Source organism: Manacus vitellinus, unplaced genomic scaffold, assembly GCF_001715985.3.
Source record: "Manacus vitellinus isolate BGI_N305 unplaced genomic scaffold, ASM171598v3 scaffold_1_pilon, whole genome shotgun sequence".
Taxonomy (NCBI): domain Eukaryota; kingdom Metazoa; phylum Chordata; class Aves; order Passeriformes; family Pipridae; genus Manacus; species Manacus vitellinus.
The window spans coordinates 11,036,843-11,064,120 of NW_021939396.1; the positions used below are offsets into that span (position 1 = coordinate 11,036,843).

Consider the following 27,278-nt stretch of genomic DNA (forward strand, 5'->3'; position numbering starts at 1 on the left):
CAGACAGACTGACGGCAGCCAACAAGCCATGAAGTTCTGGCTCCAGAGTTGTCTCGCATCCCGTGGCGTTGCGGTGCGGGGGCGAGCGTGGGGAAGCAGCACAGTGTATGTGCAGGCAAAGTTGGGGAAGATGTCTGGTTTGCTCCTCCGGGGGTGTCTGGGTTTTTAGGGGTGCGTTCTCACGCTCGGCTCTCCCCTATACCAGGATGTGCAGCACTGGAGATCAACACCGACTTCAATAAACCATGTAATGGAGGCAGTTCTGGATCTCTGAAAGGGCTCAGAGTATCTGGAGTAGTGAACGTCATCTGGTAGGTACTTGTGCTTTATAAGCACAGAATCACAGAATATTCTTGAGTTGGAAGGGACCCACAATTTCTGAGCTGCTTGGGCAGGTTAAATAATGGAAGGGTGGAGAAGTTTACTGTGCACAGAGTATCAGGTAAAATAGTGAAGGCTGAGGTGGCTGGGTTTGCGAGCTGGAATAGATGCTCCTTTTTAAAATAGAGATGTACAGAGAGCATATTGTGCATGTCAAACTGCATAGAAGCATATCAATAAAAAGTGAATTTTGTTACAAAACTTGTTACATGAAAACAAGTATTCGCTCAAACGTGAGAAAGGAATTTAAAAAGCTGTGCTGATGGTTTTCACCAGTGGTCAGTTTGGTTTTTTTCAGAAGGCTTTCAGGCCAAAAAAGAGCTTGTGGGTACTTACAGAAACCCTGTTTGAAACGACCTACGTGATACAGACTAGAGGACTGCCCTGAATTATGACCTCTTTGAGAGATAATGCATCATTTAGAAAACCCTTTTGTTGCTGTCTTTAAACATTGCCAGGAAAGCAGTCTATCTTGTGTTGTTAAATGAATTCCTCTGAGCCGATTAGAAGTAGGTGCCATTTTGTATAACTGAAATTACTTGCTTTTAAATTCAGGCTAGTGGTTTTTGTATCTTTGCTAGACTGAAAAGCCGTCTGCTATCACATCTGGATAATGCGTGTGTGTACTGTGATTGTCCCCAAACTTGACTTTGTAAAACATAGCACTTCGAGGTAGATCTTTCTTTTGTGAGGCTTACTTTTCTACTTCCTGTGTGTTTCTTATAATAATCTCTTCTGGATTATTTCTTCTCCTGCAATACCCTTGATGACCTGTGAGTGCTTTAGCAGTGTCCTGGTGTCTAGCCTTAATTGCTGTCATTTATAACTGTAGTTTATTATTGGTATAGACAATATTTATCACAAAGTTTGTCAGAATACTTATTGTTAGAGACCGTGCCTTTTGTAGATTCTCAGTACTGAAGAATTTCTATCAAATAATGGACTTTGTAATAACATTTGGGTCCCTTTTGTTTCTAGTGTACCAAAAAGACTTTCTTGTGTCTCCTGCTTCACTGAGTAGTCTATAGCGTTTTAGTTAAGCTTATTGCTATCCCTGAGGTGTCCCCCTAGTTTTCCCTCCGTTTGTTTATATGTAGTCTGAGGGAAAGGTTTAAGTTTTTGGTTAACTCTCATCTGCTTATAACTAGTGACCCATTTGTTTGTATGTGACTTTCAAAGAGTCTTACTTGATAAAAAGTCATATGTCTTTGAAGTCAGATTCTTTCCTCAAATCTGAGTACAGGATTTTTTGCAGCTTTATGAAGCTGGAACTTTAAAAGAGCCAGGTACATATGAACTGGATTTTATTCTGTTTGCACATAATAAATATAACCAAGGCACGATCACTTGTAGATAAATTCTGGCTCATCTTTATTTTGATGATCAGTTTCTCTTTACTTGTCAAGCTGAGGTCTAATCAAGGTTTTACGGTACCAAATTCAGTGTTTTTATGTTTTCTGATTTTTATAGATCCTGAGCCTGCTGTAAAATTTACAGAATGATCTGTACATTTACAGAATGAACAGTATCTATTAAATTAAGTCCTGTGTGATAACAGTTTTGGGGTCATGGTGTGAGGGAATGCTATACCCATTTTTAGCTGAGTGCATGGACGTGCTGTTCTATTCTGTGTATTAACAGTCAATATTCTCTCTCCTTGTGCTTCAGATGTGGGGTCATTGATCCATAAATGTCCAAGATGGTTTGCCTCTGAGCTGTCAGGGACTTGTAAACAAGTGATGCAATTTTCAGTATAGTACCATTTTCCTTTTGTTTTCTTGCTATTTCCTAAATAGACAGCAATACTGATCTTAGTGTTCTACTCGTATAGCTCCCTAGTACCTGTCAGTAGCATGACCTTTGGTGAATATATAGCTATAAGAATACAATTTTGTTGTTATTAAGTTTCTCATATTGTCAACATCATTAGTCTTATTAGTTCAAATTTATTGTCCTTATTCCAATTAATCTTCTTTCTCTCTTTTTTTTTTTTTAATTTTCATAGCTAGTTCATGATCTTTCCAAGTAGTCAAACCATTTTGCTGCATAAAATAGTTCTATGGCATTTCATAGTTCTATGCCTTGCACCACTTTAACTGATGGTGCATTTCCAGTTCTGTGGTCTTTCTGTCAAGGAACTGGAATGAAGTTCAGAAGGTGCACTCAAGTCTTTTTCATATACTTCAAAGTTCAGTGAAGTGGTACATATTTCTTAGAACAGTTTCTCTACTACCAGTGGATTCTTTCTAACTAGCTTCAGGGATCTGCTCAAATTGAGCAAAAATCTGCTGTTGTCACTTGTTAGAAGATGTGTATCACTCTTTTATCCTCAAGTGCTTTGAGATCATAGTAAATGTTACAGTTCAGTAGAATTCTCTGAAAAGGAGTATGATCTAAAAGGGGCAAAAATTTGGATGTAGTGTATGTTTATTAAACCATTAAAATTATAAAAAGACACATTATCATGCTAAAGCACAGAAGCTAGGAAAATTACTGACAGCTAAAAGAAGAATAGATGTTACGTGGTTAAACAATCTTGGGGAAAAATTGTAAGGAACTTTGAATATGCTACTTTTTGCACTCCCTAAGTGATGAAGTAGCAAGAACTTAATATTGCAAACATCCTTTAGCAGCATGACCTCTGCTTGTGCCTGACAAGTCTAAAGGAGCTCAATATATTCTACTTTGAAAGAACAGGTTTCACATCATGTTTGGAGCCATTTAAGAAAGTGATTTTGGTATTTTAGGTTCATTCTGTGCAGCTTGGCTTTCTCCCAGTGGTGTTTTGCAATGCAGTCCTCACCTTCCTTGCTTATTGGTCTCACTAGGAGCTGAAGGAATTTTACATGCTTCCAGGGACCCACAGTTTGAAGTTGTTGCTCAAGCAAGACCCAAAGGCTGGCAGTTTTGTTTGAAGAGTGGGCAGACAGAGCTGTGCAATGAGGCGTGTGTAACACCAGCCCTCGCTGCTTGGCAAAGCCAGCGTCGTTCTGTGAGTGCCAAACTCACTCCACCAGGCAGGAGGGGAGATAAGAGCTTTTGAACTTTCTGATGGAGATGGTGAAAGTTCCACGTGTTCAGCACTCTGAATCTTCAAAGCATCTTTGAACCAACTGTATTGGATGGAAAATAGCTGTTAGCTGAATTAATTCTGTGAATTGGGTAATTATTTTATATAGATTTTAAGGCTTGAGTCACTGGTTATAACTTAGGATGTGATTATCTTAACATTGTCTTAGCTTAGAAAGTTGCTAAGAACTTCGTAGATGGAAATGCATGTTTGTATAGTCCAGGGCAGTCTTGGTAGAGGTTTCTAAGCTTGCCTTTCCTAAAAAATGAGACACACTAATGTAAACAAAACATGATACTAATGTGGTTACTTTCCTCCCTGTATGATAATGGAAAGACATGCTTTGTATGCCAAAATGCTGTTGATTTTAAAACTCTCCTGCAGGCTCTGTGCATGGGTGAAAGGTTCTTGTTAATCAGGTCAGTTGAGATCTAGGAATGTTCTGTATCCGAAAAAGAGTAAAAGGGACACAATGGGAAGGAGTCAGGAAAGAACAGTTATTACTACTTGGGCTGTAGAAGACTGGTCGTAATACCTTATTTTCAGCTGTGTGCTTCTTCAGAAAGTCCAGATTTCTCGTTAATATTTAGAATACCTTCAAAGTAGAAAAATTCTGACTTCTTATACATGGGTCAGATGCCTTCAGCAAAATCAGGGGAGCTGAGGGCTCTGCAAATCCGAGCTGGATCAGGAGGAGTTGGGCGCTTGGCAGCAGTTGCCAAGTGAGTTAGATGGAGCAAGCATGAAGGCTCAGGGGTTCCCGTTTCTCAGGAGGATTCTCCACAAGGTGAAACACATTTGTAGCTTCATTGGAATTTTTGGAGCGTTCAGCACTGCACAATGTTCAGCCTTGTTTGCAGTGTTGAATACTTAATGGCTCTCTGTTCTCCAAACTTCTCGGTGGGGATCTGTCTGACAAAAGGTTTACCATACCTGGAGTGTCACGAGTTCATGTTTTTTTGTGCATGGATCAGTGTGAGGAATTGATGCCTTTACAAGATCCCTGCTGGCATTGTAGGTATCTGTTAAAATATGATGCAAACACACACAACTTTACTCCTTGTACCTTGTGAGTGTTTTTCAAATTTGACTTCTTAATGCATTTTACTTAAATTTGTTGGAGTTTGTTGGTGAGTAGAGAACTAATTAAAAGAAATAATTTAGCATGGAAGAAGAGTATTTTTGGTGAGGTAATTACAACTTTGGGTGCTTTATCTTACAATCCAAAACCATTCATTTTAACTCTGATTCTTGATAAGTAGCTTTTTTTTTTTTTTTTTTTTTTTTTTTAGTTCTCTACTTCTTGGGTTCCTTTAGGGGAAGTATAAGGCTTTGTTAATATCAGCTATTTGTTTCTTTTGGGGAAAGGAGGGAAGAGGTGGGAGAAAAGAGTAATATTGAAGTAAAGTAAGTTTACTCTTTCCACACTTAGTAAAGAAATAATCACATGAGCACATCCTTAGCAAGATATATCAGTCATTGTGTATAATGTCCAGAGAGGGAGAATTTTTACATTACTGAGTACACTGAAATTTTAGGTCAGAATGCATTGCTTTGAAAGCTTTCTAGTATATTAATACTTTCATGGATGATGACAGTGTGAGCACCATACTCTGATGTCACACACGCTTACTGACAGAGTGGGAAATACTTCTACAGCAGTTTAAGTCAGATGCATGTAGGCACAAACTAGTTCTGAGGGCAGAATTTGCAGCTATATGCTCCTTTATATGAGTGAATATCCTGTTTCCAGATGTAATGCTGAATTACAGATAGTAATTAGTATCTGTGAATTACTGAGCAGGAGCCCTCTTCCTCACCAGGCTGCGTTTAAGCCCTGTTGCTGCAGAGAGCTGACATGAGAGAGAGAGAGAGGCTGAGGGTGAGAGCTGGCTGGAGGGTTGGGACTGGAGATTGCTTTGCACCAGAGCAGCTTCTTCAGCACTACTTTGTGCGGAAAGATTCAGTCATTTCCACCCAAAGCAGTGAAATAAAAAGCTCAGTCAGCCATTTCATCTTGAGATACCCCGCCCTCCAAAACAAATATTAAAAAGAAAATGTAGGTTTTGGCCCATGCATATCCTAGTAATTTCCAGTGATTAAGTTGATGTTTGTAATTGGGGTCTAGCAGGCCATGTTATGCAAAATACCTTTTTTTAATTTTTGTAGAGACAGTTACAAGATTTATGTAGTCCCTTTACTATTTTATTTAACCCAAAAACTGCTTGAAAAGGGAAGTGTTTAGTTTGCCTTCATCCTAGATTCAATTTTAATATCTAATGTTTAAATGAAGGGGGGGTTGATCTTTATTCTTAGTGATTCGTGCTGCCTCAAAGCACAGTGGTTTCTAGTTGTGTGCTGCCTTTCCCACTGGGGGATGCAAACAAAAGAACAATAATTTCAGACTCCTCCTTCAGTTTCCAAGAGAACCTTAGCTGCTCAGGGATAGCTTTGAATTTTAAAAGCATTTTTCTTCCAAATTATGTATTGATTGCACACAAAATAGCAGTGCTCTAATATGCAATTTAAAACAAATGCATGATGGTGCTCATTTGCTTTTAATGCTGGTTTTTCCAGCAGAAAAACAAAAAGTGGATTCTGTTCCCATAAACCAGTCTTGCAAAATCCTTACAAACATTTATTAGTCTAGACACTAAATATTCTCACCCGGCCTCAGCTCGACGATGACAAAAAAAAAAAAGAAAAAAGCAAGCTAATATTGTACTTGGCTGTCAAAAAAGGAAAAGAAGGAAAAAAAGAAAAAGCTTGCCCCAGGCTAGTGAACCAGTAACATTTTGCTGGGGCTGCCTACAACAACAGATGCATCTTACTCCCATAGGGTTTCCAGGCCTGTCTATTCTCTCTGCTTAACTTGGACACTCTTATAAACATTCTCTTTGGGTACCACACCCCAGTCGTATCCTGGGCTCTTCTGATTTGTTTGATTTAATAATCATACTAAACGTGTTCATCTTACCTCTCCTTACCAGTATTTGTATTCCCCTATCTCCCCCAGATAACATTTAACTAATGCATTTATTCAAAAACAATCCTGGTATATAGGAAATGGAATAATTAAAATACGTGATTTGATCACAGCTCAAATCTGCACCTAGAGAACCTCGATATAAATGATTTCTGCTTGCCTTGATTTGGATTTGTGCTTTTGATAACTTAAATAAATGGTGAGGGATTCTCATTGTCTGATATTGTGGTAGTTTTGTGCAGAGTTTTGTTTTGTAAAGGGATGCATTATATCGGGGAGTGTTTACCTGATCAGTGCTTTATCTCAACATACACTCGAAGTATTCATTTTGGCTTTTGTCATTTTCTTAGAAAACAGTGATTTATACATATCCTGTTTTTCAGTTAGTGATTAGTTCCTGTTATTCCCAATTTATGTCAAACTACATTTGATTGGAAATTAAAATTTGATTTAAAATTCACCCAAACAGCATAACATGTCTGTATTATTAAACTATTGTAAATATAGCCTATCTAAGGATACATTTGTTCAAACGTGACTTTTTTTTCTAAACCTACTGTTTTGTGAAACAAAATATGATACTTTTTTATACTTACTAGATTAAATTTATTATTTTTGTATGATGTATCCATGTCTGTTAAGATTTTAGCCCACAAGCTTGAATTGGAGGTCTTACCCAGAAAAAAACCTGTCCTGCTTTTTAAACTTCGAGAGAGGACACTTCTGTCATTCAGAAAGTAATTTCTACCTTCACTGTCTACCAAGTGAATGTCTGTATAAAAGTTAGTGATTAACTGTCATTAATTCAGTGTTTTCACTAAGAATTTCCAACTTAGTTAACTAAAAGTGGTGATATGAACTAAAACTGTGGTAATACTGATTTTTTTTTTAAGTGCTTTTATTCTCTTAATAAAAACTTAGCTGTTTACAGTTAGACCTTCAGGCAGTCATTGGTGCTCTTAATGTCTGGTTTAATGTTGGTAAATTAAATAGGTGTTTCTCATATGAGAGAATGTGTTCCTGCAACATGAATATAAATGAACAAAGTGTTTCTGAGTAAAACTTTTGATTTTTCCTACTTGAAATAATTTTGTGGCTTAAACATCATACTGATTCTTTTCCTTCCTTCCCCCAACCCTGATGCTGTTTTGTGCTGTGTAATGTTTTTTAAGCTTTTCTATTGCCTCTTAAATGTGTTTTTATCAACCCATACAGTATTTCTTAATAAAATTTTATTGCTCATTGTCACTTAAATCAGTGAGATATTTATGCACCTTTAAGCTACCTACATTTTTTAAAACAGAACTAATCCATTTTCTGATGGTGTTTAAATCTAATGCAAAAAAAGAAAAAAGCAGCTCCACAGCTATTAATTTTAAGTGCAGTGTTTTAGTTAACTCCGTATATTCCACTTGAATCCTGTTCTGCTAATTTTCCACCATTATACTTTGTACTTGAGAGACAAAAAGTGAAAGTGGGTAGTCTGTTTTTGGAAATCCACGCTGTTACTTCCCTGCCAGGACTGAACATCGGAGGTTTGTGTTTCTCCTACAAGAGAGACTCACATGACAGGCAGCTCCAGCAGAACAGGGCAAAAGGTGCAGCCTCTGACTTTCCTCATCCGGTGGCTCCCAGAATGGGAATCGTCCTCTCGAGCAGGCTCTGAGCAGTGACGAGAAGGGTCACGGGTCTGGTGCAGAGGAAGTCACAGAGGTGAGGTTTACAAGCAAGGTTTGGAGCGTCAGCCTGGAAAACAGTGGAACAGGGAACCAGCCTGGTGAAAGGCTTGTTGATTTGCGCTGGGTTAGTCTGCTGCTGCAGTGAAGGCCTTCCTTTAGGTGAGCCAGGAGCAAGTGGGACTGTGGGCTCCTGGTCCAAGAGAGCCTGTGGGGTGGAAGATGTGAAACACGGTAACTTCAAAACTCCTGCTCCCTGTGCCATGAGCTGAGATACTTGTTCTGTTCTGCTGACTCTTTAAGACCCTTCCTTACTTCATGGTAACTTGAGTACATGGTCATCTCTCTGGCTTCCACAGTGAGCAGGGTGTGTTTGAAAGGCTCTGTAATCCCCTGTCTTTTACCTTTTTTGTCACTGGGCTGATGGGCAGTAAACAATGTTTATCCCCTCTGTGAATGCATGATGGAGGGGTTGGGTAGAGGGTGAGCGAGTAGGTCTTGTCACACACGGAGTAAGACATTATCTCCCATAGAAATCAGCGGGAGCATCCAAGAAGTACAGTACAGTACTCAGCAGGGGAGTGGAGTCAGGTCACTGTTGCAAATAAAAATGCTTTGCTTTTCACAAAGGTTAACTTGGTACACAATGGCATTTTACTAGATAGTTGAGACTGCAGAGAGTGTTTATGCAGGCAGCTTGGCCTATCCTCCTTCCTCTTTGTTAGAGGCTGAAACATCTCAAAACCCTGAAGAGAAACATTAGAGTAGAAGGGACTTTTGAAGATCATCTAGTTCAGCTCCTGCTCAAAGCAGAGTTATCCATGAGGGTAGATGGAGTTGTTCAGGGTCTTACCAAGTTTTGAATACTTTCAAGGATGGAAATTCCTTAAAAGTTCCCAACAGATCTCTACAACCTCTCTAGAAGACTAGTTACAATTCCTTGCCGGTGCTGTTTCTCCACCATCACCATGCCCCTAAAGTTGTCTGCTGCTGACCAAGAGTATGTTGGTGTTGCAGGGAGAGGCAAGCCTGAGTTAGCTTGACAGTCACCCTGGTGCTAGCCCAATTTAGTGCTGCACTAGGAATACTTGCACTTAGTGACAGTGACCAAGTACCCTAAATAGGGAGGGGAACTTATATGCTGTATTTGAGTTGTGAATGTGCTGTTCTGTGACCGGCGTTGGTTGTTTCAACGTCAGAGGATAACATCCTGGAGAAATGCTGTAAGATCATCTCTTCTTGCAAGCATGAACACGAAATTCTTCTGCATTTTTCCAGTATAAAGGAGTCTGTCAGTAGGGACTAGATCAGTTCTTTGTTTTGTCTGTCCTTAACTTGTGTGATTCAGCTTACAGCTTTAAAGCTGTTATATGGTACTGGAAATATTCTGGAACCACGTTAAAAAAACCTCCTAAAATACCAGCTCCGAAATCACATTTTTTGCTTCATGAGTGGAGATGCAAATCATGTGCCAATGAACATAAAGGACTTTTTACGCACTCTACACTCAACCTTCTCACAGAGTGGTAGCAGACCTGTGAGGCTGGAGAGGCTTTAAGACGGGCATGGAGTGGGAAGCAGGTGAGTCCAAGGCACACAGGGAAGGTTCTTCTGCACATGTGAGCAAAACCCCGTAGTGGACCCAGTAGTAGAGGAGGCTCTAAAGAGCAGTTGAAGCCTTGGTAATATGCCTTATAGCCTTCACCTTGACATGGGGTGAATAGAACTGTGATATTTTTTGCTTTTAAAGTGACATTCCTAAGTCCTTGCTTTTCCTCATTCATAAAACACTGGTTCATGCAAAGACTGAGTTTATACATTTATTTCAAATATTTTGGGATCTTTTAGAAGTTACCTAAATTGTGGGCCTGTATCCTCATATATGCAAGTCTGTGTGTATATGTGGAGCACCAATGTGTATTAGTGTCACCTGGTGAGGCCACTGTAAGTCCTTTTTTTCAGTTTCTTGTGATGGTTGAAATGGGAATTTCTCACACATTGTTTCTGTCTTGAGGCTGCTTTTGTTTTCTGTTCATTGAGTTTCAGGGGAACATTCAGCTGGTTCAAGAGCAAAATTAACAGAGAGAGGAGGGAAGCAAGGAGAGGAAGAGAAGCAATCTCCATGTAAATGCCGTATTATCTTTCTTTTTCTGAGCAGCTCTGTGCCTCAGGGATTTGACATAGGAACTTGAAATTTGGCAAGGATCTAGCTTTGAGGTCTGAGAAATGCATTCCACTGTTTACAAAAAAAAAAGGCAGAATTATGAGACATAATATATCACTACCTTTTTGTATCCAAGGTAGAATTTGCAGGATGGTTTATTACCTGCTCTTGATCATGCTTTTATGCCTGTCATGCACAACTGCAGACTGCTTTAAACCACCTATGTTAAATGGATTCTCCTTCCGTGTCTGTCTGGGTTCTTGTATTGCCATGCATCAGTGTAATCCTTAACCTGCAGCTGCTCCTTGGGCTTCTGCAAAGGCTGCTGGCCGAGCAGAAGGTATAAAGGTGCTGGGAGCTGGTCAGCCCTGAGACCTAGTCCTACTTTTTAAGGGTAGAGCGCTTCTAATACTCTTAATTACTGTTGAGAAATACATTTTGAACGGTGACAGCCAAATATTAATGAAAGCAGAGAGCAGCCGATGTGAAGTGTGATTTCCAATGTGACAGGGGCGCGTACGGATAGTGGGAATCAGTGGAGGAGGGGGAGAGGAGAGCGAGACAATCTGTGCTGAGCTGTGTCACCTTCAGAAGCGCGGGGGTTCCTGTGCAGCACCAGGGATGATGAGGGAATGAGTCGGGCTCGGTAGCGAGGACACCATCTGTGGGACTGCAGCTTCAGGCTCTGAAGAAGCTGAAAGGTGTCTGGGGATACGAACTCCAGGAAGTTAAAGGAAGGTCTTGTACTTGCAGTACTAGACAAGGGCCTGGGAAAATGAATGCCTCTAGAAATTTTTCTTCTGGGAAAAAAAAAAAGGCAGAATCATGTCGAAAGAACATTTTGTGAAATCATATGTGTGCCAGATTGTTTCGTTTTAAAGAAGGAAATCCCATGAGAATAAAATCTTTTGTTTTGATGTTTTAAGGAGAAACTTTTTTTTATAAACAATTTTTAAAATGAATAATTTCTTACCGGTCTGGTTTTTTTAAAGCCAGTATGAAACATTTTGGGGGCTTGAATTAAATGTTTAAAATTAAAACTTCTCTTCATGTCAGTAATTTATTTCTTTGTCCTTTCTTTTTGCTATGTAAAAGCAATCAAAACAGAGCTGTAAATACATAAAAAATATCCCTGACTCTGCTGCCATTTTATTGGGTATGATAAGTATTTACACAAGTCTGATACTCGCTTTCAAGAGTAACCATGTAGAGGTGTCTGATGTTAAAAGTACCGAGTGCTCACAATTTGAATTGGGCACTGTAGAGCCAAGAAAATAAAAAATCTGCCTATGTGAGGTTTAGCTGCTAAGGTGACTGTATCTCACAGAAGATACATGCTTACAAGACTGAGGAGCAGAGACATGCACCATATATGTTAAAGTCTTCATCAGTGCACCCATGACTGTTAAGTGGGACATTTGATCATGATATACATGATGAGATATAAAATCTGGTAATGGCTTTCTGTATCAAAAGCAGTGGCGGAAGTTACTGTGCTCACTGTAGAGGTAGCTGGAGTGTATTTTGGAAGAGAAAGATAATCTAGGTCATTTGGTGGTCACTTCTGGCATGAAATTCTGAAATTTACTTTGATGGAACCTGCTTGTTACCCATTAAACCAGTGTTGAGAGGAAGTAGCTGAGAAAGCCTAGTCACGTGTCCTGTGGCAGGCTCCCTTCAGCCTCTGCTGAGCTCTGTGTCCATCACGGGGCTGGCTTTGGCACACCCTGAAGCTCTGCTTGGGCAGCACAGTTGCTTTTGGTACTCACCTCCCTCATTACCAATTGTACTGCGGCAAGGCCCCCAAGTATGCCCTTATCTTTGTAGCACATGTGAAGTCCTGCTGAAATCAGTGTGACAAGTTTTGCTCGTGTTGAATTAGTACCAGACCTTATTTTAAAATGGGAATCAAATGTGAATATTGCAGGATTTATATAGAGATGTGTCTTTGTTTTGTAGTCATGAGCAGTAACCCTCTGAACTTGGCAGATAATGAACAACTGAAGAAAATGGCACTGTATAACAAAGTTCTTCACCCTTCTCGCTGAGAGGCAGTACAAATCAGAGCATATTAGCCTATTTGAGCTCTTTGCAGAATAGTTTCTGACATAAAAACATGTACTCTGAATAAATGGTAGTAGAAGGAGGCTAAACAAAGGATCAACAACTGCACATTGTCGTGGGTTATAAGGAGAAGGCAACATTTTCTGTGTTGAGAGAGGTCATAGGCAATTTGTAATCTAGTTGGATTTAAAAGTTAGAAGCAGTTTCTATTTCTTCATCTTCTCCTGAGCCACTCTGTGTATGTTCTTAAAATCACGTTACATGGGCTTGGATTTTTTGTTGGCATGCTCTTCCTGCATGCTGGATGGAAGTGTTGTACAGCAGGCAGGAAGCAATGCCTTTTCGTAAACCATACACCCTGAACACGCAGCGTTTTCTGTAAACTCATTTATTTTCTTGCTGCATCAGCTACTGCTGTTTGGGGGAAGGAAGGAAGAAGTGAGTAAAAAAATTGTGCTGGAAACAGGTGCCTTACGTATGTCTTCCACTGTTAACTCAGTCTTTTTGTTCTCAAACTATAATCAGATGGGTAGAAGGTTTCTGCCCCCATTTAGAAAATATTTATGTAAGTCTCCATCTAAAACTGCTATAGAGACAACTTTAAATGCTGAATTCCACTCTGGAATTAATCTGTCTTCATATAATTATTTATTAATCGGGATTGCTAACTGTTTCTGAAGAACCGTGTCCTGGCCAATTTCCTGCTGAAAGATAAAATATCACATCCTGGACCTTCAGAAAACTATACCTGCACTTACTGTTTTTATATTCCTAGAAAAATGTCTGTTTTGTGGGCCGATTTGCTAGGAATATCAACTCTGTGAAAATCTGAGGTGAAATTAGAGAAGGAGATTGCAGTGACAAGCATCTTGAGAAATTAAGAGTGTAAATAATTTAAGTTTTTCTTCACATTCTTTTATTAAAAAAATTCTGCTTTTGACATAAAGCAAACACCTTGCTTAATATTTCATTGCAAACCAAATTGCACAATATAATGTCAATATTAACAACGAGGGATAAAAATACAGTCCAGATCAAAATAGAAAATCTTTAACAATATTAAATCACATCTTGGACCCTAATATATGTAAGGGACAAGAGAACACAATCTCTGAACTATTAGTGATGATCTTCAGGAATTCATGGAAAAGAGGTGGAGGTCTTAACAGACTCAAGACAGGCAAGCATAGTATCATAGTTCCTACTCTTAAACAAGGGAGACACTTGAGTAGAGGAGGAGAGCACATAGTGCATCACCGATTGGTTAACGGGGTCTTCATTCCCGGGCCAACACAGGAAGAATTTATTAAAAAACAGTCTGTAAGAACCTAAAGAATTGTAACAAGGTTCTTACAAAGGTGGATTTGTCAAAACCCCATTATGTCAAGCCAATCTGATTTAATTTTTTTTTTTGGAGTCATTGGCCTACTGGAATGGAATGTTGCAAACCTTACTGAAATCAAGATACATGGCAAGGTCCCAAGTGACATTCCTGTAAGCAGTACAGGAGGGGTGTTTTAGAGGAACTACAGGTTCCAAGGGTGATGCATAATTGGTTTGATAAACTACTCAAGTGTGAGTTTTCATAATCCCCTGCTTACCTGATAGAACGTCAGGCAAGGTGCTACAGGTGGAATAATCACATAAGCACCAGGGAGAAGGGAATAGAGGTTTCTGTAAAGTCTGTAGAGGAAGGAAGGCTGGGAAGGGTTGCAAGCATCTTACTTTGTTGAGATTTTTGTGAATGCTGTTGTACCACTTCATAGCCATGAATTAAACAGAGTTTTGACATCACAACATCCTTTTAAAAAAACCCCTCATCTTACATAGCGTAATCAGAAGAGCACAGATGCAACTTTCTTTTTCTGAGACCTGCTTGCATCAAAGAAACGTGTTGCTCTGTTGGTAAACAGTAGAGGGATAGGATAATTTGCCTATGAACTGTGAGCAAAACTGAGCCACAACAGAAATGTGATACAGAGATTTAGCTGAAAGGCTGCAGGTGATGTAATTGCACGTGGACCTGTACGCTTACAGACACTGTGAATGCCATTGGGTACAGGAGGGGACTGGAGAAAAACATTTATTGATTTTTTTGGACAGGTTTCCCATTTTATTCTTTATCTCCAGCCTTATCTTGAGCATGGCTCAACGCTACACATCAGGTCAAATGTTGCTTTCACTTGCAGTCCGGGCCATCCCAGAGCAGGGCCCTTGGCAAGCCCCTGAGCTCACTCAGGCTGCCCTGTGTGTAGATCCTACATGCTGTCCTGGGAGGAGGCACTGCAGAGTACCACAGTCCCCTCTTAAAATGCAACTTCAGTCAGCAAAACTAGCTGTGCAGTCACTTTTGAAAATGGGCATTTCTGGCATTTCTGAAATTTTACTCAAGATCACAGAACGATTAGGTAATACCACCCAGCTTTTCCCCCAGAGCATTGCTCAACATGGTCTTGGCAGTTGTCTTTCTTTTGTCAAGAGCCTTCCAGCCCCACAGAGAAGCAGCACGGGGGGTTAATAATGCTCTACCTCTCATCCCTCAAGACACTGAGACAAATGGATCCATTTAGCTTTGCTTCATGGTTCTCTCACTGCTGAGAGAAATGAGATCGACTGCAATATGTATTTTGTATATATATTAAATAGCTTTTGCACTTCTGTGCTCAGTTTTACAGTCTGCCACTATTAACTTGTGGAAGAAGGGTATCTTTCTACTGGAATGATGATTACCCAAGATTTATTGAGCGTTGTCAGTGTCCTTAATGCCGTTTAACCATATCTTTGGCATAAAAAAGTGTATCGTGAGGCTGTGCACTTTGGATGTAGTCACAGAAGTAGTGCAGAGGGTGACAGAAACATTTGGGGAAGATATTTCTGAAGAAGTGAGGTGAGACATCCAGTTTCAAAAACAGAGCTTATGAGCAGCTCTGGTGGCGTGTATAGATGAAAACTTTTGTCTTTTGCCTGAAGAAAAAATGTGAAGCTAAGAATTATTGATCTTCCTTCCCTCCCATAATCAAAAAAGAATCATCATACAGTGAAAAATAATATTTCTTTTCCCCTTCCCATTTCTTGTAACTGCCTTTCTTCCTTTTACACTGTTCTTTTTCCTTTAAGACTTTGTCTTGCAAAGATGGCCCTCATTTTTTAATCTGTTACATGCTGTTCCCTTTCTAAACTTTCTGAAACAGCTACTTGGGGATGCATTCCTCTTGGACTTGAGGATACCCCCACTTATGGAAGTAGAAGATGTTCCACTGTCTCAAAGTTCTTGTGCCTATGGGATTTTTGGTATGAGAAATCAGTATCAGATTTTAATTCAAGAAGAAAACTATTACAGAGTTTATAACCCTCTGCAGGAGTTTGTGCATAATTTCCAGCAGACTAGTTGTGGTCTCTGTGGGATAAAATTCACTCCAGTCTATGCTAATTTAAGAATATATTCTTTGAATTTCTGTAAGCCTCAGCTTTATTTGGTGGTACTTCAGTTTTTCTTAGAAATGCACAAAGAATTCCAAGCAGAGGATACATAATTTTGTTTGGCTTCTGCTTGGTATATCAGTCTTTAATGCTCTTTCTCTCTGGTACGTTCACACAGTCAGTCATCTCTCCGTTAATGCATAGAGGCATGGAAACAGATTTTAGCTAATTGCCATGTGCTAGCAATCAACTTTTATTGGATTGGGGTTGGTCTTCAGTTGGAGAATGATATTTGGGAGGCTAGGAAGAAAGGATAATTGTCTGTCAGAGTGCCTTAAAAAGATAGTTTTGCCTGTTTTCAGATGTGGGAGAAAGGCCCTGCACATGGTCATGCTTGCACGTATAATGCAGTAATAAAACACTCTAAACCTGCCTTCTCTGGGACCCCTCAGAGCCTCTGACATGAAGGACATGACAGAGTTGGTAGTGGAGATGTCATAGTGGGCTCAAGTTTAATGATAGGAAGAACTTCAGCTCACAGAGCTGTGGAGAGAGGTTGTAATAGGTTAGGCAAAGCATCCAAAGGCAAGAGTGATCCCAGCATTGTGCCAAGAAAAAGGCTTCTGAAGAAAGGGAAACAGTCAGGAAGTTACCTGTTTTATACCATTGTGTTGTTTATGTTCTTTCACTGTGTTTACATGAACTGAAACAAATTTCAGCCTGTAATAAGCTGATTGGATTTTGCCTTTCTTAGCTTCGATTATCTCTTCTTGGAATGGGTCTGCTGGTTTCAGGGGATAACAATGGAACCTCAAAGGACTGAATAATGTTAAGCCATAATATGTAGCAGAATAGAAGTTACTCTTTAAATTGAACTAATTTCACTGTCTCTTCTTTGCTACAGGTGGTGGATGTGGACTTTAAAACAGCATGTCTCAACATCTCATCCTCAACTATCTATTTTAAATCTGATTGCACTACAAAGGAAAAGCTGCTAACGGGATAAATGTTGAGACTTTATAAGAACTGACTTAAAGTACCGAAAGCCATTATTACTATTATTATCAATCAAGAAGAGCTTGAAGCTGAGTCTGTATCTGACCAGTTGGTATCATTTTCACAGTAACAGTCATGGCAAGTAAACGAAAATCAACAACACCGTGCATGGTCTTAGCCAATGAGCAGGACCCGGATCTGGAAATGGTATCGGACCTGGAGGAAGGACAACCTGTGCTCACGCCAGCAGAAAACCCTACAGCAGAGAGTGTAACAAGTGATGAGGATGTTCATGAGTATGTGGATTCAGACAATCAGAAAAATACAAATAAAGTAGAAGGTGGTTATGAGTGTAAATACTGTACTTTTCAGACTCCAGATCTCAATATGTTTACTTTTCATGTGGATTCAGAACATCCCAACGTAGTGTTAAATTCATCCTATGTTTGTTTAGAATGTAATTTCCTTACCAAAAGATATGATGCCCTCTCAGAACATAATGTGAAGCACCACCCTGGAGAGGAGAATTTTAAATTGACCATGGTAAAACGTAATAATCAGACAATCTTTGAACAAACAGTAAATGATCTCACTTTTGATGGAAGTTTTGTTAGAGAAGAAAATGCTGGACAGGCCGACTCTTCTGAGGTCCCGTCATCAGGGATCTCAATTAGCAAAACTCCTATCATGAAAATGATGAAAAACAAAACCGAGACTAAACGTATCGCTGTTTTCCACAATGTAGTTGATGACATTCCTGGTGAAGAAAAGGGAACTGAAAATGAGCCAAACTCTGAAGAAGTAGTAGAAAACCCCCCACCGGCAGTTTCTGAGTCAAAAACAAGCCATTCAGTTGTTTGCAGTGCAGCAGATGTGGCCGGTGCAGTGGTGACCCCGGCACCAGTGCTTCAGCCTGGGGTGGCACAGGTTATCACAGCTGTTACAGCTCCACAGAACTCAAACCTGATTCCGAAAGTCCTAATACCTGTAAATAGCATTCCAGCCTATAATACTGCTTTGGATAACAATCCTCTTTTGCTTAACACCTACAACAAATTCCCATATCCAACCATGTCGGAAATCACTGTTCTTTCCACTCAAGCCAAGTACACAGAGGAACAGATTAAAATATGGTTTTCTGCCCAGCGTCTGAAGCACGGTGTGAGCTGGACGCCAGAGGAAGTGGAGGAAGCAAGGAGGAAACAATTTAATGGCACAGTACATACTGTGCCACAGACAATTACCGTTATTCCAGCACACATTTCTGCCGCTAGCAATGGTTTACCTTCCATTTTACAGACATGCCAAATAGTTGGTCAGCCAGGACTTGTTCTCACTCAAGTTGCAGGTGCAAATACGTTACCAGTAACAGCCCCAATAGCTTTGACTGTAGCGGGAGTCCCAAACCAAACACAGCTACAGAAGAGTCAGATTCACAGTGCTCAGCCTATTGCAGAAACCAAACAAGCAGCTGCTGTTCCAGCCCCTCAACCCATCAAAAATGAATCCACAGTGATGAATCCTGACTCCTTTGGCATCCGAGCAAAAAAAACTAAGGAGCAACTGGCAGAATTGAAAGTCAGCTACCTTAAAAATCAGTTTCCTCAAGACTCAGAGATTGTTAGACTTATGAAAATAACAGGCTTGACTAAAGGAGAGATCAAAAAGTGGTTCAGTGATACACGCTACAATCAGAGAAACTCAAAGAATAATCATGGGATTCACCTCAACAGTGATTCATGTGCCACCATTGTTATTGATTCAAGCGATGAAATGAATGAGTCCCCAACAGGAGTCACTCCACAGAGCAAGTCATCGTGGAGTGCTTTTCCTGATTTCACCCCACAGAAATTCAAAGAGAAGACTGCTGAACAACTGCAAGTCCTCCAGGCAAGTTTTCTGAATAACCCTGTCCTCACTGATGAAGAGATGAATAGATTAAGAGCCCAAACCAAACTGACTAGGAGAGAGATTGATGCCTGGTTTACAGAAAAGAGGAAATCAAGTGTCTTGAAGGAAGAGGGAGCTGACTTGAATGAAAGCAATGCTGGCAGCTCAAAAGAAGAGGCTGGAGAAACATCTGTGGGAGATGGAGCAGCAGGAACAAAATCAGGGTGTTCCACTTCGAGCAAAGTAGGCAAAAAATCACCAGAGCAGTTGCACATGCTCAAAAGTTCCTTTGTCCGTACTCAGTGGCCATCTCCACAAGAATACAACAAGCTGGCAGAAGAAACTGGGCTTCCAAGATCGGAAATTGTGAGTTGGTTTGGAGATACTCGCTATGCCTGGAAAAATGGTGGTTTGAAATGGTATTACTATTACCAGAGCGCCAGTGCAAACAGTCTGAACGGCCAAGGTTTTTCCAGGAGGAGAGGGAGAGGAAGACCAAAAGGGAGGGGGAGAGGGAGGCCTCGGGGGAGGCCTCGGGGAAGCAAGAGGTTAAATTGCTGGGACAGAGGTGTGTCTGTCATAAAATTTAAAACTGGAACAGCAATCCTGAAGGACTACTATATGAAGCACAAATTCCTTAATGAGCAAGACCTCGATGAACTGGTAGCCAAATCTCACATGGGATATGAGCAGGTCAGAGAGTGGTTTGCAGAGAGGCAAAGAAGATTAGATCTTGGAATAGAGCTGTTTGATGAGAACGAGGAGGAAGACGAAATGCTGGACGATCAGGAAGACGAGGAAGAAACGGACGATAGTGATACTTGGGAACCCCCCAGACATGTTAAACGTAAACTTTCAAAAACAGACTGATGTACAATTTGGGATTTGGGGGCCAAAAACCTATGAATTAGGTTTGATGTTACAGTGAAGAGCCAAATGATTTTTCATGGCCTTCAGTTTAGCAAGCAGCTGCTTAGCATCTTTCTTCCACCTACAAGAACATGGGCAAGATGCTACCTGTGGAGGCAACAACTGCTTGCTTCGTTGCTACAAGAGATGAACATCCTCAGGCCCAGCCTAGGACAGGGGGTTATAAATCAGATCAAGTTCAGCTCCTTTTCCACATCACTGATGGGAAGGTTCATGTTCATCATACATGTGACTGCTTCTCAGTATTTAATTGCCTTATGTTGTTTGATTCCAAAAAAACACAGACACCTTTTTTTGTTGATGTAGGAGAACATTTTGCCTGCTCATGAAGGAGGAAAACACAAAAACCTTAGATGTCTTTTTGGAAACATCACTTCATCTTAAAGGTTTCAAGGCCTGGGTTTATTTCTTAAGGAAAGAGTTCGAAACAAAAAGAGAAGGGGAAAAGTGTGACAAAAGGAATCAATGAACCTAGGGGTGAGGATTGATTGCTTTAAGAAAATAAGGTGACATCAGCACCTTTTGCTTATCTTCAGAGTGTTTGGGGTTTACAGAACTTGGACTGAAATGTTCCTTATTCATAATTATGAGCTAACTGAGTGAGTCTGATTGATGCTAGAAGATGCTTTTTGTTACAGTTAATCAGTGTATCCTACATCAATTTAATTTAAATGCCTGACAGACTTGATGCAGTTGATAGTAACACTCATTTTTAGCTTGTGCATTCTTTCCTTCATTGGAAATGGTAAGAGAAGTATGTATATTTCTAGCTAAAAAGAATAATTTCTTGAAATCTTACACTGAGTTTTAAGGTAAACATGAGCTGGAAACTGCCTAGAAGTCATTCACAGTTGCTTAAGGGTTTGTAAGAGTACACAGATACAGAGATGAAAGGCATCTTTTGGTGTTAGTAAGAAAGGTTTTCAAGTAAGTTGTGGCAATGACATGGTGTTTAATTCTCAAACAAAATGAAGTTATATGGCTATTAGATGCTTAGGAATTATAAACACACTAGTGTTGAATTGTTCTTCAGCGATAGCCGAGTTGAGTGATTTGTGTGCGGGTTTAACTGTACTTTATCCTGATTGTTGAACTCTCCACTGTGCTCATTGCTCTTAGCACTGCCGGGTGAACGCACTTATTTTTAGAGGTGGTTTGAGCTACCTGAACTAGTTTAACTACTAGTAGTAGTTTAATCTGATACAAAAACATCTACATCTTGAATAAGTGTATTTAAAATAGAAAAAAAAACCATTTGGTCTCAAGACAGTTGCATCATAGTATGTTTGAATTATCAACTTAAAAGCAGTGGGCCAAATTCACACAAGTTAGTTTAGGCAGATGTTTGGCATCCTAGAGAACGGGTACTCTGAGGAAGAGTAGTTTGTGTTCTTGCTACTGCGAGCCTGCAGTTTTAGGGATAAGTTACTTTATATTTAGATGTCAAAAGATGATGATGAATTGGTGCTGCTGCCACCGGCATTGTCTGCTTTTTACCTTGGCACTAATGGAAAGGATACTAGCAGTCTCCTTTTGCACATCTGTCAGCATCTTCTCTGTAGGCTTCTGCATCTGGTGACTGAGAACAGATTAGTGTAGAGAAAATGTGTCCTAACGTTTCCCCATCTCCAAGAACCTATTCTAGAATTATTCTTTCTCCCATACTGTGAAAAGACCAAGAAAACCCTTTTAGTCATGATTTTCTGAAGCAGAGGAGTCCGTGTTACATCTGGTTTTCATACTTGATTGTGAGTGAAGCCCAAGTCAAAGCAAGAAAGGGAATGACGTCTGACAAAAAATATTGTTAACCTCCCAGGCTCACCTTCCTCTCTGAACACTTGTAGCTGCCCTTCTTACAGATTGAACAAGCTCTCTGAGCTGCAGGAGGATGTTCTGTATGAAGGTCATTTGCTGGGGTGAGCTCTTCTGACTGCTTCAGATTACTGGAGAGAAAAAGGCAATAGTTTATGGTGTGTGTCATGAGTGTGATAATGAAAACTATTCCCTGGCTTCCAAGACTCAAGTTGGTGAGGTACAAAGCAGTCAGTGGTGCTAAAGAGGACTAGCCAAGAATCCCCTCCATTGGGGTGGGGGAGGAGCAAACCCATGTTGTCATCATATTTCGTGGAGCGTTTATGACTCTGGATGGGAGGTGGCGCAAGAGAGATCAGGATCTGGCCTTTTCAGCATTGACTGCTGCATGTGGTTGGGAGGGATTCTTGTTTGGGGGGTAATGGTATGGATGAGGCTGTTGTAAATGCCAGCAGATATAAGACTCACACTGGCTTCAAGTTCTGCTGGGAATACAGGGTCAAGAATCTGTGCTTGCTGAGTAGGAAAGGAAAAAGCTGGAATTAAAATAGATGCTATTTTTAAGTTTCCAAAAACATTAAAACAAATCCTTGGGAATATGCCTCTAGCAAGCAAAATCTGCAGTTGCCTTAATCCTTAAGGTTGACCCAGAATTAATTTTCTTTCAAAAAAACTCCACCAAACCCCCAAACAACAACCAAGCAATACGTCCAAATAAATATCTCCACTTTTGTTAGCAGGGACTGCATTTAGGTTAGCTGGGAATCTTACCTTCTTTAAAAATGGGACAAAATAGAGATCCAAGTAATTACATGATTAAACTGGGATATTTTCTATTTTGGCAATGTTCTGTGAAATAATTGTCAGCTACAATGGTAGGCCTTAGCACATCTGGTCTCAAAAACACAGGAAGAGGAAATACATTGTTTATCAGACTAAATATAGTTGGATTGGAGGTCTTCTTTCAGTAAAGTGGTCAGAGGCGGTGGCTGATGTACACTGGGCCAAATTTTCAGTTGTTGTAAATATTAGAGTTCCGTGTATTCCACTGGTTATAGTAGTATTTACAGCCCGGTGACAAAACTGTCTCTTTGCAGAATATAAAATTTAAATTAAACCATGTGCTGTGGATCAGCTAATGAGAGATGCAGAGTCCCCATGTTTCCTTTGTACTGCCTGCACATTTTTAAGCCTTTTAGTTGTGCTAAGGATGAGGAGAATCTGGGTGGGTTCAGCCTGAAGACAGAAGTCGTATGCATTCATTACTGCTGACAGTCTGACTGTTATTTCTTTGAACAAGCAGAGTCCATTAATTACCAGTTTATTTCGTGTTTACAGCATGTGTGTATTTGCACTGCATACTGGGAGAGAGGGAAAATCCTTCTGGATGCCTCCCAGATCAGGCCTGACAGGAGAAGCATTGGAAAGAGCTGTCAGCATGCTGGTCAGTTGTATCTTGATTTGTGGTAGGAACTCAAGGCTACTGGTAGCAGTGGTTTAGCCGAGATTGATCTCAGCCAACCTCAGGCTGCTGTGCTCCTTACCTGGGGGCCCAGGTCACACTATACAGTCACCTGAGATAAACAGAAATTGCCTGGTGGGTGGAAAGGATATGGCACCTTCTCATTCTATTAGTTACATGCAGGAAACTTCCTGAACTTAGCACATCAGCAAGTAACTTAATTTATTATGAATCTGAGCACTGCTGTGCTCATAAGCAGTGCACCCCTGCAAGCCCAGCTTCCTCTTGTAGCTTATGCACACCTATAAGGTGTTTTGGAAGCCACTTGGACTGAACTATATTGACAGTGGGAAGGGAGGGGGCAAGAAAATACATCTGTCCAGGGACGACTGCCCATGTGGCTTTTTGTTGATTTCCTTGGCTGGTAAAGGACTGTGTCTAGATGAACTGTGGTATGTTTTCTGTATTTCTGTGGAGCTTCACCTCTTAGGTTTGAGCTCATTATGAGCCAGGTTTCAGTGATTGTCATTGACAATGAGATGAAGAAACTCTGATCTTGCTTAGATCTTACCTCTGGGTGGCTGGTTTCTCAGTATTTGTTGGGACCACTCTTTCAGAATTCAGTTGTGAGCATCAGTTCCTTTAGAGCTAAACTAGTGCTTTCCTTTTCATGTGCTGTTTCTGCCAGGAGTACCTGCTCTGATGATGCTACTTGTGCTGTCTCTGGAATTCATCTAAAGAGAGAATACAGATAATCCTGAGCCAGAATGGAGAGGGAAAAGAGCTAAAAGAAAGAAAGCAGTGTCACAACTGGGTGAGACATCCCAGTATTGTCCTCCTTCCTGGCATGTTTTGTGCTTGCTTCTGAGTGCAGTGAAAGAGCACGGTTCCATCGTAAACAGTGCTGTCTTCCCAGTGTCAGCCCCTCAATGACCCCAGAATTAGTGTTGTAAAATTAAAGTCAGACCTATTCCTCCCTGAAGGTTTGAATGATCTAACAGTGCTGGCTTGTAAGAAGTGTTCTGACAGAAAGAGTAAATTATTTCAATCACTAAATTTTAGCACACAGAATTATCTGCTTTGCTTGAAAGTAAAGGAGAGGAAAAGGTATCTAGTACCTAATGATTAGAATGTAGTGTATTATCTCTAATACACTATAGTAAATGAGGCCATTCCCTTTTTTAACCTTTTCCAGTATGAATTTGAAAGTGGTTTTTTCATTACATTATATGTAATATGGTGTCTGAGTATAACTTTGATTATTGGGAAGAAAACTCATGCAATGTCCACACATTACGTGAAATAATTTCCTGATGCATGATTTGAAATGATTTCCTGATGCTGACTTTGGACAAAAGCTGATTTTTTTTTTGTTCACCAACAAAGTCTGGAGGCAGGAAAATGCACTCCCTTCTCCTCCACAGAGCCGAGAAAGCATTTCTGGATCCCATACAAAGTGATTCATGGCCTTACGCAGTCCCTGCAGGCCAGAAAGCCCAAAGATGCAGACACTCTCCTCCTCCGTTTTCCTCTGAAATGAGAGCACAGCAGTAACTCTGACAACTAGTCAGTCTCTGGCTGCTGAGTAACGAGGCTGTAGTTTAAGGTGGGGAGCATTTTCCCTTTTGCACTTAATGGAGTACTGTGTATTCAGGCTGGATATCAGTATTTGCTTCTGTAAATATGATAGTACCAATTTGCGTCCTCCACCTGAGTCCCATATCGGTCTATATTCATATCTCCCAAGGAGAGAAGATAATCTTTAAGCTTCTGTAGTGTTAAATATCCCTGCCCTAACCTGAAGGCACAAAAATAGAGTGCAATGAACTACAGCTACTTTCTTTGATTTAATTTATTTTTTTCTTTGAAAATATTTTTACTTGCATTCAGTAGTAATGGAAAGATAGTATCAATGACCAGAGAGCAGTGAAACTGTTGGGAGTTGTTTATAATGCCTGGAATTAATGTGTAAGTTAGAGATGGAAAGAGCTAGTAGAGGGCTCAGTTCCGTACACTGAACAGTGCTGGGTTACACCTGTATTCTCCACTAAGCTTGTGATATCCTAGGATAAGTAGATTTACCCAGCAGCATGACACAAACTTACAGGTGAAGTTACTTGAGGTTTGGTGATGTATTCCATAGGAAAATATTTTGAAATGGAACTTGCCACAGAAAGTGAAAAATCCCCTCAATAGCTACTTACACACAATAAATCAAATTTCTGCATTGTTTTGCCACTTCTAAAAAGGGAGATTTTGAAGCACAGGTGGGTTATAGCCAGTATTTGTAAGTTTAATGGTTGGAACTCTTGGGGGAGTTTTCTCTTTCTGTGATGAAGAACATCTGCACTTTTTCAGTGGACAGTCATTGCAAAACTGACTCATACAACATTGTAAAACATAGAGTGATAACTGAGGATCCCATAGCACTTTTCTTGAATTAAGGTGGGATTCTGAGTGCATGTTGATGTTTGCATTGGGGCAAGTACAGCCAAGGAATGCAAACCTGCTCATCCTGGTGCCTGGCATCGGTCGATGCCAAGCCTGCTCCCTGGCTCCCCTGACTTACACGTGGCTTGCAGGCAGCCACTGACACTACAGACACCTGTCATGAGGCGAGATGATCTTCTTTCTGGATTGCAGCACTGAGCTTTGTGTTGTGGTTAGCAATGGTACTTACCTCTGCTTCCAACCTGATGCTTGTTGGGAAGTGAGGCCTTTTTTTTTTTTCCTTTTTCTTTTTTTCTTTTTATTCTAGAGCAGGTAGGCACTACAGTGATGGGTAATGTAACTGATCCTTGGTTATAATACTGTGGCATAAAAATGCTTTGGGTTTTCTCAAGTATTTTAGAGATGAGGTTACCATGTGAACATTGGACTGTGCATAACGTAGAATGTGTTAGGACACATAATATTTGTGTCCCAGTTGATGAAAGTATTTCCTTATGCTTATTCAATACTAGATACCTATCAGGAAACTCTCCCTAAAGAGTCTGCTAGAACAACAGAAGATTCAAGTCTTCATCTATGCTACAAAACAATGAACCACAACAGCTCTGCTATGATTTTGGAATGGTGCCCCCACCCTCCAAGTTTCAGCTTACAAAAGTATTTCCAACCCTGCATAGTTGGCTATCTGCATGTGTGCTTACAGTCTGTACAGAAATGCACTAAAATGAGTTGCCCTACCTGGGAAGGCTTTATATTGTATAGAAAATGTGGCACTAGGTACTGCTCTTCATGTGCACAGGAGAGTTAACAGGTGTCAGTCTCGTTTACAGAAATGATGGCGCTTTGCAATTTTCTATAATATATTGCAATATATTTAAATGTCCTGTTTGACATGTGAAATGAAATTAAGTTAATGCATTGTTATGTATTTGAAGTATGAGGAAGATGATTCACTAACGACCAGCAAGGTTTTTAGAAAGGTGTCCAGTATGTAGCTGTCTGTGTGATCTGTCTGGTGTATGTGATGTTAAAGGAAGCAACAATACTGTCACTGTTTAGAATGAAGAGTTTCTTTTGAGTGATGCAATAGCTTACAATGTCTTTCCTTTGTAGCTGCCCAATGTGGTGAAGGGGAAGCAATTCTTGAAAAATTTCAAGATAACTGGTTAACTGTGAATGGGCCTAATCTTTCGTGAAACCAAGAAAATTTTTGGACACACACAGGACTTGAATACTCAAAAGGATTGGAACTTAGTGTTGTGCCAAAGTTAAACTACTGCAATTGGCAGTTCTGCACTGTAAATAGAAGACTGATTAAAAGACAGCTTGTAAAAAAAAATAATTCAAATTTTAATACAGTACGTTTTTATTCTGATACATGATGGAAACATTCTGTTTTAGACCTTTTTTGAAGAGGCTTCAGTGACCACTAGATTTTGTCCTCTTATATTTTGTTTGGCCTAATATTATATGTTCTAGTAAGATGGGCTTTATTGCCTGTGTTCTTTGATATGTGATTAAGCTTATAGCTTTGAGTGACCAAACATTTTACAGAGTAAAAGTTCTTAGAAACAGTATAATGTAACTGATATTTCTGTGTCTTATTTATCAGGCTCTGCACAAACTTGGAAGGTTGTGCTGGACTTGTACAACTCATATATGGGAAAGCAGCATACTTCTGGATGTCAAAAACCTAAGCCTTTGAGGCCGAATGGATCTTGTCTTTGGATTTATTTTTGTTATTTTTTTGAGGCAAAGAAACGAATGGATGCTGCTGTAAAATATTTGTAATATTGCCATTATTGCTTTCTGTAGCAATTATTGCTTTTGCTTCAACAGATAAAGAAAATAAATCAGAGATAGAAAAATCCTAAAAGACACTAGTAGAAGAAAGGATCATGTGAGAACTCCTGAAAATAAACTTTGTACCAAAAATTTGAAAACAGAAATAATGGAATAAATATCTCCTTACCGAG

At 40.0% G+C, this 27,278-nt stretch overlaps 1 protein-coding gene across 5 annotated transcripts; it reads left to right on the plus strand.

Moving 5' to 3' along the window:
* Positions 1–27,278, plus strand: ZHX1 (zinc fingers and homeoboxes 1). Of its 5 annotated transcripts, none has more exons than XM_018077133.2 (4): positions 1–105; positions 206–311; positions 16,666–19,013; positions 26,416–27,278. In XM_018077133.2, the coding sequence occupies exons 3-4, from the start codon at positions 16,893–16,895 to the stop codon at positions 26,470–26,472; spliced, it is 2,178 nt and encodes a 725-aa protein (XP_017932622.1). In that variant the 5' UTR covers positions 1–105; positions 206–311; positions 16,666–16,892; the 3' UTR covers positions 26,473–27,278. The 5 variants fall into 5 exon arrangements, with proteins under 5 accessions (XP_017932622.1, XP_017932617.1, XP_008932811.1 ...); XM_018077128.2 differs by having other exon boundaries at positions 3–105; positions 26,915–27,278; XM_008934563.3 differs by having other exon boundaries at positions 11–105; positions 16,666–20,054; positions 23,540–27,278.